General features: G+C 39.7%; 1 protein-coding gene across 3 annotated transcripts in view; it reads right to left on the minus strand.

Moving 5' to 3' along the window:
* The window catches only part of CMYA5 (cardiomyopathy associated 5), a 68,019-nt gene that overhangs the window by 9,292 nt on the left and 41,971 nt on the right, over window positions 1-16,756 (minus strand). The window contains exons 7-10 of one of the 3 annotated variants that reach the window (XM_034441052.3): window positions 13,742-13,891; window positions 10,477-10,623; window positions 8,571-8,718; window positions 1,433-1,566 (exon numbers count right to left, since the gene is read on the minus strand). In XM_034441052.3, the coding sequence (XP_034296943.3) occupies window positions 1,433-1,566; window positions 8,571-8,718; window positions 10,477-10,623; window positions 13,742-13,891 (579 nt within the window). Of the gene's footprint in view, window positions 1-1,432; window positions 1,567-8,570; window positions 8,719-10,476; window positions 10,624-13,737; window positions 13,892-16,756 lie in introns of those variants that run through there. The other 2 variants (XM_087885751.1, XR_004595334.3) reach the window with 2 other exon arrangements.

Consider the following 16,756-nt stretch of genomic DNA (forward strand, 5'->3'; position numbering starts at 1 on the left):
ATGGCTTGCGTATAAAGAATCCTATTGCTACAGAAATAATTAGAGGAAAACCAGATGGGGCCATAGTTGTGGGTAACAAAGGTAGGAAAACCAAGATTGATTTAGGAATGTTAGGTATAAGCTGATGAAATATATCTATCAATTTTTTTTCCTCATTTCACTATGAAAGATTCTTACAATCTCTGAAAGCACAGCCAATTGAATCAGCGACCATTAACCTATTTACCTCTGAAACAAAGTACTTGGAAAGCAACCAATATAGTATTCACTACCAACTCATATAGAATATGTGTTTGATTTTCTTTTGATAAATGTCTGGAATAACAGCATCCAGGAAGGCAATTAATCCAATCTTTTGCAGAGTCACAACCTTCAAATACTATTTATGCTCCCAATACAATGAAATGACCCATCATAAACTTCCTTCTGCTCATATAGCTATTGTGCACAATACAATTAAGCCAAACAGTCAAGGTTAAACATTAAAACCAAGCCTGCCTTGTATACTCTAGCCTTCAATTGTTCTCCAGAGATTTTTTTTTTTGCCATAATTCTTTTTTGTATTCTAAATATAGGGGGGATAGTATACTTTTATACATTTTATCAATTTACTATCAAATGTAACATATGGAGCAGCCTTTTATCGCTTCTTTGTATTTCTACACATCTTTACTAAATGCAAACTTCCTATCAGTCTTTGCATCAAATATTCCATCAAGTGGAAGATAGTACTTAGACTTATATACTGCTTCATGGTGCTTTTACAGCCCTCTCTAAGTGGTTTACAGAGTCAGCGTATTGCCACCAACAATCTGGGTCCTCATTTTACTGACCTCGGAAGGATGGAAGGCTGAGTCAACTTTGAGCCGCTCAGCATCAAACTCCTGGTTGTGGGCAGAGTTAGCCTGCAATACTGCATTCTAATCAGGGGTGGGTTCTACTTACCTTTACTACCGGTTTGCAATGGTATGCACAGATTGCTGATGACAACATCCGGGGCGGTGGGTGGGGCCTCCCGCCAGTTTTACTACCGCTTCTTGCAAACCATTCCGAACCGGGGACAACCCACCACTGATTCTAACCATTCTAACCTCCAAGGCTCTGGTGAGATACTGGCTGACATAAGCCAATTCTACATGTTTGTGTCTCAAGGGGGGTGGGGGGTAGAATAGACAGTTTTAGCATGATAATTCCAAAGTTCCACAGGTCTGATTTTAAGCAAATGGTTTCATCAATCCATCAAATGTCTTCCCAAAAGTACCTGAACTACACTTTAACTACACTTTAATATGTTTCAATCATATGGCTATTGGTCCTTCATCTGAATATACAGCTTTTTTTTGAAACCAAAAAAGTATGCTATATGCAAGAAAACATATTAATATTTGTACATTTTCTCTATTTGTTGTGAAGTTTTCCTTAGTTTACCTACCTTTTGTTGAAATCAGAGCAGCTTCACTTTGTTCACTTATTCCAAAGGTATTAACGGCTCTCACATAGAAGAAATAGTTTACGTTTGATTGTAGGTGAACCTTTATTTCAGGCTGTCGAATTCCAGCTATAGATCTGAAAAAGCAGAAATAATGTATGGTTGACATCAGTGGTGAAATGCAAAATTTGTTACAACTGGTTCTGTGGGCGTGGCTTGGTGGGGGGGGGTAATGTGACTGGGTGGGTGTGGCCAACTTTTTTTTTTACTTTTTTAAAGCATTTTTTACAACCTATTCGGGCGAATAGGTTGTAAAAAAATGCTTTTAAAAGGTAAAAAAAAAGGTTCTGACGATCACAGCAGTGGCGGGCGATTGTCAGAGCCTTTTTTTTACCTTTTAAAAGCAGGAAGTAACAACACCCGGGCGGATGGGCAGAGCCTCAGTTCTCCGAACCACCTGCCACAATCGCTACTGGATCACCTGATCCGGTCCAAACCAGGAGCATTTCACCCCTGGTTGACATATTAAAAAGTCTTATTTTTTCCCCCTTCAAAATTCTGCCCGATCTTCAAAAAAAGAGCAACAAATGACAGAAGCTGGATCCTTTTTCCTATGGAAAAGATAAGGAAGGAGGTAGAAGTGTGTTTTTGTATAGCAATAGCACTTAGATTTATATACCGCTTCACAGTGCTTTTTACAGCCCTCTCTAAGCAGTTTACAGAGTCAGCATATTGCCCCCAACAATCTGGGTCCTCATTTTACCCACCTTGGAAGGATGGAAGACTGAGTCAACCTTGAGCCTAGTGAGATTCAAACTGCCAAATTGCAGGCAGCCGGCAGTCAGCAGAAGTAGCCTGCAGTACTGCATTCTAACCACTGTGCTACTGTGGCTCATAATGTTAATATTACAATATTGTATATGTATAATGTATAATGTTAATACTACAATATTGGTTGAACATGCCAAAAACTTAGAAAGGAGTGAATTAGTGAGTATTTTCATTATGGCAAACAGGAAGAACAAAATTGAGACCAAATACTTGTCCTCCACATGATTCCCAATAGATAATTTCCAATTATTAAACCATTCCATAGCATCTCCGACTGTCTGTCTGTCTGTCTGTCTGTCTCTCTCTCTCTCTCTCTCTCACACACACACACACACCCCACACACAAACACACACACAGCATTTTTCCCAATCATTTCTGAAATAAAGAGATTCTGTAATAATTGAGATTGAAGTTGTATATGGAATGACTACAAAGTTTATATTAGATGGAATTTGTGGAGCTCCATAATGCAATATGCAAAGCAATTTCAGAAAGTGTTTACTATCATGCAATATCATTATTGTAATATTTCACTAGTGTCTTAATAATCAGCTAATGATGCTGATCAGCTGGATAGCGGTAGCAGGAATTAGTGGGATTTGGCAAAATCCTGAGGCTACACCTTTAAAGCAAAAGCTCAATTGCAATTAGCCTTATACTTTTACCAACATAAGATAAAGAGCCTTTAAGAGCCTTGGTGGTGCAGTGGACTAAAGTGCTGTTAAGTAGCACTTAGCTGCCAGCTGCCTGCAATTACTGCGAGTTCAAATCTCACCAGGCTCAAGGATGACTCAGCCTTCCATCCTTCCGAGGTAGGTAAAATGAGGACCCGGATTGTGGGGGCAATAAGCTGACTTTGTATAAAAAAGAACACCGCTTGGGGGGGGCCGAAAGCCCTACTAAGCAGGTATATACAAAAGTATGAAGGCTATTGCTTAACGCATTGTAAGCCGCCCTGAGTCTCCGGAGAAGGGCGGCATATAAATCGAACCAATAAATAACTCGAACCAATAAAGGAGTTCATGTTATCATAAGAAAGCAGTACAAGCATGACATTCATTAGTTACAACAGAAATAATTTCCAAATCTCATTTTAGATTACATAATCTTCAAAATAGAATCTTTAATGTTTCTTTTTCATGCCACAGGATTCTGATACTAATAGAATATAAATAACCTCGCCTATTATACTGTATATATGTATATTGTATATTCTTGCATACAGTTTATATTCTTGTATATTCTCCTAGGCTATATCTGAAGTGTATGGAATTTATCAAGATCAGAGCTTGATTGTGTTCATGGGGTAGTCAAAGAAACTATTTTGCAGCATTAGAGTGACAAAATCTTCATTGGTTTGTAGCATAGGGCTGTGGATATGATCTTCACCAATAGTTCTTTATCAATAAAGAGCAAAGAAGAAACTTCTCATGCAAGTTAGTCCGTATTCCTTTCCCCCCACATGTATTTTACAAGAAATCTATTTTTAGGTTTTTTAAAAAAACAGGTAGACTACATCTTGTATTGGAGGTACTACTTTTCAGTTTATAACAATGTTTTAGTAATATCAGGCAAGCCCTGAAACTGATACTTGCTCTTTTTTATTTTTGTTCTCAAACTTAATAATTTTAAAAAAAACACGACAGGGATTGTTTTCCAAAGCATGTGTAGACATTTACTTTAGATTAACAGATTTTAAAAATTTCTGTATTGTTGCCTCCTATTGGATGAACCAGCAGTGAGAGAAATAAATGAGAGTTCACAGTATGGCTAATCAGATCCTACACTCACCCCTTTAACAATGTTAAAAACCACTGTCTGATCCCCATTTTGAAAGCTCAAGCTTTTCTTGCCAGGATTTCACCAAAAGCAGTAAAAACTGAAAAATCCAGAGGGATTCATCTATTATTTCCTCCATAGCTTTTGTTTTAGAGCACTACACATTGTTTGTAAGTTGTCCAAAAATCCCCTTACTTCCACATGCCTTATGAAGGATTGGTCGCTATGCAACTAGAATAAATTTTCTCTAATTGTTCATCATCACCTCCCTCTATTTTTTTTAAAAAAATGTTGAATTATACACTAACTTCAAAAAGAATGATTTTTAGCCAGGGTGAATTTCAAAGACTCCAAGATTCTTTTTAGGATTTCATCTGAGCTAAAGCTCTTTATAATTGGCTTGACCACTCTTCTCACAAAATCAATGCTGTAAAGTAAATACGTGATTTTTTTAAACTTGGCTTGGTGGAATAGAAGGAACGTTCAGGAAGGAGAACATAACCACCTGGGGGAGCTATCCGTCTATTTGCAACACCCCTGGATCTGTAGACCTTCAACTTTTAAGAAAAATGGCTGAAATCTTGCAACATCATTTCTTGGGAAGTCTGATATTCTGAATTAGGGATGAGTGTTAAGAATTTAATGAGATTTTAGTCTTTTTTATGTTGAAAGAGCCGTACCAGCATTGTTTACCAGGTGAATGAACAGAAGATACAGAATATAATGTTGGGTAAGAAGAATTATCACAGTAGAGGTGCTGTATCCGTACAGTACTCTAAATCAGGGGTCCTCAAACTTGGCAGCTTTAAGACTTGTGGACTTCCTAAAGCTGCCAAGTTTGAAGACCTCTGCTCTAAACCTTCGTAGAAGTCTATCCAAACCTTACATTACTCTCTGTCAACTTGGTACTTTCCAGGAGTTAAAACTGCATTCTCTTCTGCCTAGATTTTTATCAAAGGCAAAGGAAATTTTTAGAGTTCATTGGTAGATATTTTTAAAAATCAAGGGTCCAATTTCTGGATTCTCTTCTGAGCGAAATCACTTGAACCACAGCCTTAGTTAAGATTAGAGCAGTAACATTGCACAGGGCTTGGCACTTTGGTATCAGTAGCCTCCTACACACCATTCCACATCCACAATATTTTCACACAACAAATCTGCTCTTCCAGATCGCTGAGGAAGTGCCAACATATGGAGCCAGCACAGAAAACAAACCTAGGCTTCCAGTGAATGGAAGCAAGCAATTTCATGCAGCTCTCTCTCCCGCATAGGGATGACAGAATGGCACATTTCAATATAGCAAACACCATTTCACAGACTATTAATGTGGATTCTAATATGGATTCAAGGATCAAAATGATTTGAAGGAGCACACTACTGAGGTACACACTCTGTGGGGGTTAAGTAACGTCACACCCATTCTTCACAGAAGCACATAAGAGGTGGTGCTTGTTTGACATCGTTTTAAAAGACACACATACACCCCTTCACAGAAGCAGGAAGGGGTGGAGCCAGGGGTGAAATCCAGCAGGTTCTAACAGATTCTGGAGAACCGGTAACGGAAATTTTGAGTAGTTTGGAGAACCGGCAAATGCCACCTCTGGCTGGCCCCAGAGTGGGGTGGGAATGGAGATTTTGCAATATCCTTCCCCTGCCACACCCACCAAGCCACTCCCACAGAACCGGTAGGGAAAAATTTTGAATTTCACCCCTGGGTGGAGCCTGGATAACATGACACCATGTTATCTATCTTTATGTATAGCAGGGGTCTCCAACCTTGGCAACTTTAAGACTTCTGGACTTCGACTCCCAGAATTCCTCAGCCAGCAAATTCTGGGAGTCGAACTCCACAAATCTTAAAGTTGCCAAGGTTGGAGACCCCTGATGTATAGTACCTCTGAATCTAGCAGGTAAAGAATCAAAAAAGTGTTCTGTTTAAAATCCAAGGTGCAAATAGGATGGGGGAGGGGGCAAAGATGGCACTGGCACACATATAGCACCCATGAGGAAAGAGACAGCAGGTCACTGAATGCAAGATAAAACAAAAGTCAAGGTGATTTTCAAAGGCATGCTTTGAAGGCATGTGAACATACAAAGAGTGGGACTTTATTTAAATTGATCAGGAGAATTAAAAGATCTTCTGTTGCTGTGTAGGAAGTTAGCACCCACCCCTCTCCTAGGAAAATGAGATATTTTGGGAAATATTAAAAGGGCAGAATATTTCCCCTAAAAGGGAGGCAGAAACTCAGCCCACCCTCCACCTTTATCAATGGGCCATCAAGGTCTGGGCCAGTCTATTCTACATAACAAAGATCTACCTCCTTCAGGCAGAGCCATAATAGGAATCCCAAAGCCCTTTCATTACATCATCACCCAGCAAGAGTCAACCAAGCTTGGGACTCAGGACAGCCTACAGAGTTGCCCCTGCATGGCCGCATGGGAGTCTGACAATCAGTCAGAATACAAACTCAAATTCAAAAGCCCAGAGTGGGTATAAAACTCAGGCACTCTCAGCATCTCTGCTTTTTTCCCCCAGGACCTCAAACCATGTTGTCCTGTCTACCATTAAAAACCATCTTTCCAAGCAATCTCCATGTTTCCAGTGTCTTTCTTCCCCACTTGGAACTGAACCCAGAAGGATATTTCTTCCAACAGCTGATAGGAAATGAAAAGACCATTTTTTTTACAGCAACCAAATGCATCTTATTGTTGGGGCACAGGAAAAGGACAGCAAAGGAAGTTCATCTTCAGATAATTAGTGTGAAATTGTGTGGGGCTTAAATGATTAAATCCAGCACTGAATTTGACTCAAAAATCAGGTTGCTGGCCACAGCCAATGGCAAGATACAGCATGATATGATTCTATTGGCCAAGGAAATCTAAATAATCTAAAATTATGCACAAGGAGATGGACTTAATTTTTAATCGTTGATATAACCAGAAGCAGCAGAGAGCAGGTTACGTTTTCAACCCAATTTCATTCTTAAAACAGGGTTGATCAGTCCAGCAGATAGCATAAAGCCACTGCATTAGGCAGCAGATTCTGGAGTTTAATAAGAAAGTAATAAATTGCTAGTTGTTTATTCTAATTCAGGACAGGTTCTGAATATAAATAGATCAACTCTTACATTCTGGAGTAGACATTATACTTTGGTAGGAAGGAGGGCAAAATTGGGTACAGATTGGTCAGTGGTCAGGAATGATGAGAATTGTGTTCCAAAATCTGCAGGAACCTTATAATAACTGTGAGATCAAATCAACTTTCCTTGACTATATTGACTGACCAATCTGTGAGCTATTTTCCAACCCGTTGTAGAGACACCAAGCTGGGGAAGGCTAGATTAGATAATATAACATAAGAAATTGCTTCTGGCAAAAAGAATAAACGGTTCACTTAGTTCTTCTGATCGCAAGAATTTAATGTATTTTAATGTATCACAAACGGTTAAATCCTGATATTTCTATCCTGGAGGAGAAATGAGAAAATCAATCTTTAAAAACATTTGAAGTGTTACAGATTATCTGCGTAGAAAATTCTATAAAATAGAGCTACACACTTTCAGTGCTGCTGGCAGAGAATAGCTCCATTGTACTATCAAAGCGTGACAAATTCTGGCAGTTTTTCAGGATACTTCCTTGAGCTTTTAGGAAGTGATTGGCTACAATAATTTTTGAAAGACTGCAGCAAGCACAAGAAGGAAAAAGACAGAAAGAATATAACTCTGTGGTTTTTTGGCACCTACAAATAATCCCCCTCTTCTTCCCTATTTTCTACCTACATGTCTCCAATCACAACCAGAATCTTTCTGAAGTAGAGTTTAAGAAAAAAATTGTGATAATCTATCTTTGTGGTCATTAACATCCTGAATATCTTTTTTTCCCCCAGAATGAGTAGTGGTGGTGGTGGTAGTGGTGAAACATAAGAAGATTTATATTTTGCCATTTTAATTAGTTAATTAATAATTTAATTAATAATTTAATTAATGGTATGGCAAATTAATTCCTGGGTGACCAAAACAGAGCTAAGGACTTGCAAAGCTATGATGTAATTTGAGGAGCTAGGAAAAGCATCAACTCATTATATCTCATATAACAGAAGGACAGTCCTCAGATACCATTGGAGGCTGCCAAGCTTTGAAGAATCTTGGTTTGCAAAAGAAAGACTGGATATTTTTAAATACATGGGGAAAGAACAAAGGAGTCCTAATCCCATCAAATTGGGCCCCTGTCCTTTTCATTCTTCTCCAAATAGCTTGGATGTGATCCAAATAAGGGGGAGGAGCGAAGGTCTTAGTTTCTAACTATTTTTGTTCACTGCTAGCACAAAATACAGGTATTTGTGATTTACGGAGTATAGACCCTAAGATTAACACCTGGAAGAATGGCCACAACTCTGCAAAAATAGATTTCTTATTTTCTGTAGGAAAATCCAGAAAAGAAAACACTCTTGCTCTGACATAAACACAACCTGGGAAAAGCTGTCTAGCCCCCACTGCGTTTTATCTATTCTTCAAAGCACAAGAGACTGACCTGAGGCCTTCTCCTTCAGGGGAATACTGTCTGCAGTACTCAAGTGTGAAGGAATCTGTTGCTTTCAGGTTGCTGGTGCTCCATCGAATAGTAGCGGTGTCCCAGCAGATAGTGCAGTCTTCTGATTTTATTTCAGGAGTTGGAGGAGCTATGAATATAGGGGGATATTTGCTGAATCACAAGAAAGGCTACAATCACTGGTTTATATACACCGGAAGTCAAAAATTCAGACAATTTTCTCCTAACCTATTAGAACTTTGCCATCAGCACTTGATTGTTTGCTTTTTATTTTCATACAGGTAGTCATCTCTTAATTATCACTTGTTCACTGGCCATTAGAATTTAACATGGTGCTAGGGGTGCTATTCAGCAGGTTCTGACAGGTTCTGGAGAACCGGTAGCGGAAATTTTGAGTAGTTCAGAGAACTGGCAAATATCACCTCTGGCTGGCTCCAGAGTGGGGTGGGAATGGAGATTTTGCAATATCCTTCCCCCACGAGTAGGGAGGGAATGGAGATTTTGCAGTATCCTTCCCCTGGAGTGGGGTGGGAATGGAGATTTTGCAGTATCCTTCCCCTGGAATGGGGTGGGAATGGAGATTTTGCAGTATCTTTCCCCTGGAGTGGGGTGGGAATGGAGATTTTGCAGGATCCTTCTCCTGCCACACCCACCAAGCCACACCATGCCCACCAAGCCACACCCACCGAACCAGTAGTAAAAAAAATTGAATTCCACCACTGATGGTGCTAATTGAATGGTGCTTAGGACCATCCTATTGCTTAAAATGGTTGCAATATCCCACAGTCACTGATTGTCATTTGTGACCTTCACTGCTGGCTTCTGACAAACAAAGTCAATGGCAACCATGTGATGTTATGCTTAATGACAGAAATACAGCTGTTGCTTAGTGGTGCAGTCACATGATATCACACTTTACTACGGCATTGCTTAGTGATGGAATTCTGATCCAATTACCATTGTTAAGTGATGACTATCTCTATGATATTTCTCTCCTCTCCTTGCTAAGTTTGCTACGTTAATGACTGTTCTAAGGAAGGATGATCAAATAGTAGTAGGTATATTAAAGTGAAGCTACCAGCTTTCAATCTTTTTCAGCAGCCCAATGCCTCAGATGTAGGTAATTTTATATATTTTTATTCTTTCTGCTCCTCTTTATTTTTATTTGTTGTTCTTAATATAAATATTGCAATAATTTTATACAATAGATAACAACAATAATACCAATTACCAATTAAAATGCATAAACTGTAACCTGTAACTTCTTAACACTTCCTCTAATCCTAATTATCACATTTAAGGCTGGGTATGTTCCCAATTCTATATAAGTTTAATATAAGGAAATAATCAGAGGAGACTTTCATGTTATAAACTCTAACAGATGAGACAATACCATGTGAGTAAAACCTAAGACTAAGACAGTCTTATCTATATTACAACCATGCAGGTGTAGATACAGAATATATCCTTCCCAAAAATTTCTTATTTTAGCCATTTTATTATATGTCCTCTGTACTTCCTTAGGGCACAGCCAGTGGTGAAATGTAAAATTTATTAATACCTCTTCTGTGGGCGTGGCTTGGTGGGGGTGGGGGTAATGTGACTGGGTGGGCGTGGCCAACCTTTTTTTTTTTACTTTTAAAAGCATTATTTTGGCCGAAGAGGTTGTAGAAAAAATGCTTTTAAAAGTTAAAAAAAAAGCCTCTGATGATCACGCGGCTGAGCTGGGCATGGGGGTGGGCAGGGATTTTTGCTACCGGTTTTCCGAACCACCCACTGCCATCGCTACCGGATCGGGCGATCCGATCTGAACCGGGAGCATTTCATCCCTGGGCACAGTTGTAAATATTGAGAGAGAGAAAACTATTTATAAGACCAAGCAGCTTACCTGTTCTAAATATGGATTTGTCACTAGGAAAACTACATCCTGCATAATTTATGGCCATGACCCATACGCTGTAGCAGTGACCGGGTTCCAGATCCTCCAAAATGCAGTTACTCTCTTTCACAATGACACGATATTCTTCAACAAAGCCTACAGCAAATAAAAGTAACATGTACACATGCAAGAAACCATGGAAAATGCCCTTTAGCTTCATACAGCAGCAAGTGAAACATTTGACCAAACAAGTGTAGATCGGCAGAAAAATTCTACATAGCAGTTGGAAAGGGAAGAAATGAACCTGGGTCATATTACAAAGTATCTCTCCATCCACTTGATGTATTTTTTTAATGTTCCTCTTCTATCGGAAATAACACATACACACAAAAGAATTTAAACACACCTATGTTTGGATTGATTTAAATTCTCCACTGGATTGAGATCAATATGAGAACTGAACTCCCCTTTGGGGGGCTTTCCAAGGTCAGGATCCCACCAGCCATAAAAACTCCCATGTTTCCCCAAAAATAAGAACCTGCCTTATGTTTTTTTGAACCCCGAAATAAGCGCTTGGCCTTATTTTCGGGGGAGGTCTTATTATTTGGGGGCGCTTGGGGCAAGACGGAGCTCCTCTTGCTGTCTTACCTGATTTCCACCTCTGTCTCCCTAACCCTAACCAGAGGAAATGGTGGGGACCAGTTGCGCATGCGCTTAAATATTTTCAGGAATGGCTTATTTTGGGGGAGGGCTTATTTTAGCGCATGCGCTCAAAAGCCCAATTGGGCTTATTATCCCGGGGAGATTTTATTTTCAGGGAAACAGGGTAGTAGGGAGGGGAACCAAACAATCCCATGCCTCTGACATGATCTCTTTCTGAACCATCATATATTTGCTAAATGTATTTATTTTTATTGTATTTTCTTTGTAGTCTGTATTCATAATAGCAAGAAAATGCAATTTCTACAAACAAATACAGGTAGTCCTCAATTTATGACCACAATTGAGCCCAAAATTTCTCTTGTCAAGTGAAATATGCATTAAGTCAACTTTGCCCCGATTTATGACCATTCTTGCTACAGTTGTTAAGTGAATCGCTGAAGTTGTTAAATTAGCAGCATGTCTGTCAAGTTTATCTGAGTTGCCCATTAACTTTGCTTGTCAGAAGTTTACAAAAGAGGATCACATGACCCTGGGACACTGCAACTGTCATAAATATGAACCAGTTATCAAGCATCTGGATTTTGATCACGTGGCCATGGGGTTGCAGCAACTGTCATAAGTGTGAAAAATGGTCATAAGGCATTTTTTTCAGTGCTGTTGTAACTTCAAATGGTTACCAAATGAACAGTTGTAAATCCAGGACTACCTGTGCTCATTGATAGTAACATAGAATAACTGAACTTATAAACAGCAGACTATGTGGGAAAAAAAACCCCTCCTTAAATCTAATAGCAGTAAAAATCCTGTTTAACAACAATCTTAATTCTTAATTAAGATTCTTAATCTTAATTCTTCCTAGTGTGAAATTACTAACAAGCTGAGTCCCTGATGCAAAAAAACACAATTCTTCTCACAATCTCTAAGAATATTCAAGGTGGTTTAACTACACTTGATATTATTGTTATTTTGCTTCTTGTTCTGTTCCCCAGGCATCTGGCTCCACTGGGAACAGGCAGATAAACTCTAGCAAACAGGTTTTCATGCAGATTATATGTGGGGTGCCACAAGGATCGGTCCTCTCGCCCCTTTTGTTCAACATTTATGTAAAGCCGCTGGGCGAGATCATCCGTGGTTTCAGGGTGGAGTACCACCAGTACGCTGATGACACCCAGCTGTACATCTCCACCCCAGACCACCCCAACGATGCCCTTAAAGTGATGTCCCAGTGCCTGGAGGCCGTACAGATCTGGATGGGGAGAAACAGGCTCAGGCTCAACCCATCCAAGACCGAGTGGCTGTGGTTTCCAAGGTTCCGATATAGTCAGCTGGTGCTATCGCTGACTATTGGGGGCGAATCATTGGCCCCCACGGAAAGGGCTCGCAACTTGGGTGTCCTCCTGGATTCACGGCTGTCTTTAGAAGAGCACTTGACGGCCGTGACCGGGAGGATTTTTCATCAGGTTCGCCTGATCCGCCAGTTGTGTCCCTTTCTAGATCGGGACTCCTTACGCACGGTCACTCATGCCCCCGTCACCTCCCGTCTGGACTATTGTAACGCTCTCTACATGGGGCTCCCCTTGAGGAGCACTTGGAGGCTCCAACTGGTGCAGAGTGCGGCCGCGCGGGTGGTAACGGGAGCGACGTGGTGCTCCCATGTAACACCTCTCCTGTGCGAGCTGCACTGGTCTTCTGAGTGCGCTTCAAGGTTTTGGTTATCACCTTTAGAGCGCTCCATGGCTTAGGATCTGGTTATTTACGGGACTGCCTGCTACCACCAGTAGCGTCCCACTGACCAGTATGCTCCCATAGAGAGGGGCTCCTCCGGGTGCCGTCGGCCAAACAATTTCGACTGGCGGCCCCCAGGGGGAGAGCCTTCTCTGTGGGGGCACCTACTATCTGGAACGAGCTCCCCCTGGAGATACGGAGGATCCCGGATCTGCGTACCTTCTGTCGCGCGCTCAAGACTTTCTTGTTTCATCAGGCTGGCCTGACCTAAGTCTTTCTCCTTTTTAAATGAAAATTTTAAATTTGGTTTTAAATTATTGGGGTTTTAAATTTGTTCAGCCAAATGATTTAATTCATTTTATTCTATTTTAAATTTTGTATTTATATGTTTTATTCTATGGCTGTTCACCGCCCTGAGTCCTTCGGGAGTAGGGCGGTATACAAATTCAATAAAATAAATAAATAAAATAAATTATATTTATTTCGGGTATCCTCAAACACACAGACTTACAATCAAGGTGAGTCAAGGTGAGGTTCATCCAAGTATTTCATAATCTATCCCATTTCCTAGTGTAAAATGATGGTAGTTCTACCCCCCTGTTTAGAAAGCATGCTTCTCTCTTCTGTGGTAGTTCAAAATGGCCGGGTCTTTGTTCTGCACCCAGGCAGGGAGCCTCAGTGGCCAATCAGGCACACAGATGGTCACATGTCATGGACTACATTTCCCATAATGCAATCTCTCTCTACATCTCCCACAATGCAATCTCTTAAGGAGACAGCTCTTAATTCTTCAGATAACTAATTCACTATAACTCACTATCTGAAACAGCACACTTCTGTAAATTCTCCTTCCCTCACCCATCCCCATTCAGAAACACTCACACACCACTTTGCTCTTTGCTTCCCAGGGATTCTTCCATACAATAAACCTGAAAGAAATCAGCGAGATCATCTTCATTCACAGTCCAATAGACAGCAATCGATGTGCTGGTAGCCGAGTTTGGATCCTGAGGCTGTAATTTTGGAGTATGTGGGACTAGGGGAGAAAAATGTAATCAGTTATAAGGATGTATGGTTCGGTCAAGTATAATTTTATTCTGTTTTTATAATCTTACATTTATTCTGACCTATTTTCAAGTTTTTGGTTTTTTTTAAATCTGCATGACATTTCATATACATTTGGTACATTCTTAGCTCTGTAATCAAGGGAGACTTGAATCTCAAATTCTGCTTCCCAACTCAAATAGAACTTTGAGCAGTGCAAATTAAGTAAATTCACAAATGGAACAAATTTCTTTCGCTTTCCAACTTTTTTTCATTTTTCTAGTATTGAGCAGAGAATGTACCAACAAGACTTTTGGATCTGCCCCTTAAATTCATTATTATTCATATATTATACTTCTTTATAGGAACATAGTCCTAAGACTTTTGACTGATTGAGACACAGATAGCATCATTTTTTCATCCCATATTTTGAAATCGGATGGATAAATGGTTGAAATGAATTTCTCCATTGGACTATTGCTCTTTATGATACAGTAGTACCTTAGTACTCGTCCTTAATTAAATGTTCACGTCAAAATGCATTCAGCACCATATTTGATGAGTTTCAAAGCAGTTGAGTACCAATGTACCACTATGCCTGAAACAACATCTTAGTTTAGGAGATCTGGTCTAGCTGGGGATTGAAAGAGAGTAAAAGCTTGCCTTTACTAGCTTTTGTGGCCTGAGACCCAGGAACCCTCTACCTAGTAGTGAGGCTGGGCCAGAATAAATAAAATTAAACGACCCAATTTTATGCATCGTCACTAGAGCTCAAGATGTACAGTACAGTCACACAGTAAAAATGCCTTCAGGGAAAAGAACAAAAGGATGTGTGTGGTGATTTCTAGTTTGGCCTTCAGAAAATATTTAGGCTACAAATACACAATAAGGTTTACAGTTGATAAAACTGCCTGCCTGCCAAGGCACTCCCTAAAAACATGGGAATTTAACTTAGTGATTATACTACGAACACTTGGATAGAAAAATGCTACTATATTCAAATATTGATGCATAATTTGTCTTGATAACAAATAGAGAGATAGCTATTCATGGAGAAATGACAATATCATTTAACATATAACTTGCTAGCATTCTGAAGGAAGCTAAATGTATAAGAAATGGAAATGTTCAACAAGTAGTTTAAAAACGTCACACCTCGACATTAAACTTCTTCATACCACATCTTTTCCCTCTCTTGGTAGATTTGTACTGGATGGAAGAAGGTTTCTCCTACTCACCCACTTTTTAAGTTACTTTCTGACAGAATCATGAGGTTTTTTTGGCAGAAAAAAATCTGCTGACACTAACAGATTCCTTGTGATTAAAGCAAAGAGCTCCCTGACATTCATAATATGCTTCCTTCCCATTACTGAATACAAACTAGGTTATTTATTTCCTGGAAACACAGCAGCTACTTCAAAGGCAAGAGAATGGGAACACAATTAGGTACCACATAGAAAGCATTCCTGATTAGATTGCCTACTGTTTTCCTGCTCAATAGCAGTTACAGGTAGGAAGTACTGTAAACCAGTCAAGGTCCCAGTACTGGAAAAAAAGGACTGGTTCTAATGCCATTTCTCCAATGAAAACCATTCCAGGTTTATTAGGCAAATAATTTGAGGTGCAGGAGTTACAAAAGTACTGTTGCTCCCTCTCTGTGGAACAGGGGTGTCAAACTTGCAGCCCGCAGGCCAGAGGTGTCACATGCTGGCCACGCCCACCCCCGTTTTAGCAAAGGGGGGAAGTTGCACGACAACATGTCTTTAGAATAGAATAGAATAGAATAGAATAGAATAGAATAGAATAGAATAGAATAGAATAGAATAGAATAGAATAGAATAGAATAGAATAGAATAGAATAGAATTCTTTATTGGCCAAGTGTGATTGGACACACAAGGAATTTGTCTTGGTGTATACGCTCTCAAGAGTACATGAAAGAAAAGATACATTCGTCAAGAATCATAAGGTACAATACTTAATGATAGTCATAGGGAAACAGTCAATATAAATCTTAAGGATACCAGCAACAAGGTTACAGTCATACAGTCATAAATGGGAGGAGATGGGTGATATGAACAATGAGAAGATTAATAGTAATGCAGATTTAGTAACTAGTTTGACAATGTTGAGGGAATTATTTGTTTAGCAGAGTGATGGCGTTTGGGAAAAAACTGTTCTTGTGTCTAGTTGTTTTGGTGTGCAGTGCTCTATAGTGTCGTTTTGAGGGTAGGAGTTGAAACAGTTTATGTCCAGGATGTGATGGATCTGTAAATATTTTCACAGCCCTCTTTTTAACTCGTGCAGTATACAGGTCCTCAATGGAAGGCAGGTTGGTAGCAATTGTTTTTTCTGCAGTTCTAATTATCCTCTGAAGTCTGTCTGTCTTGTTGGGTTGCAGAACCCATCACAATTTTGTCACCCCTGCTATAGAACATCTTGCCCAGAGGTGAGGCTGGCCCTCACTTTTCTGGCCTTCCAAAAGAGTGTTTAAGACTACCCAAAGTGGTGGGCAATCCTGTAGGACTTGGTGCCTTGAGGATGCTCTCTGCACTTTTTAAACTTTGTACATTGTTTGTAAGGATTTTTATGGTATTTTTATTTATAAGCCATTCAGAGTCACTTATACAATGAGATGAGAAGTGTATAAATTTGATAAATAAAATTAAAAGCCAGTATTTCCCACCTAGTGTTATTAAAACCAGTGAGATTCCCTTCTCCTTCAGCCCTTCTGCAGCTACACTTTTAAAAACCTTAAATTACAAGGCACAGATCTGTTGCCTTTAGTTGCCAGTTCCATTGTCATTTGAACTGAAGAACTTTTTTTAAACAAAAAAAAAACCAACAACACTACATATT

The sequence above is a fragment of the Pantherophis guttatus genome, chromosome 2, assembly GCF_059756535.1.
Source record: "Pantherophis guttatus breed Tessera chromosome 2, ASM5975653v1, whole genome shotgun sequence".
Classification (NCBI taxonomy): domain Eukaryota; kingdom Metazoa; phylum Chordata; class Lepidosauria; order Squamata; family Colubridae; genus Pantherophis; species Pantherophis guttatus.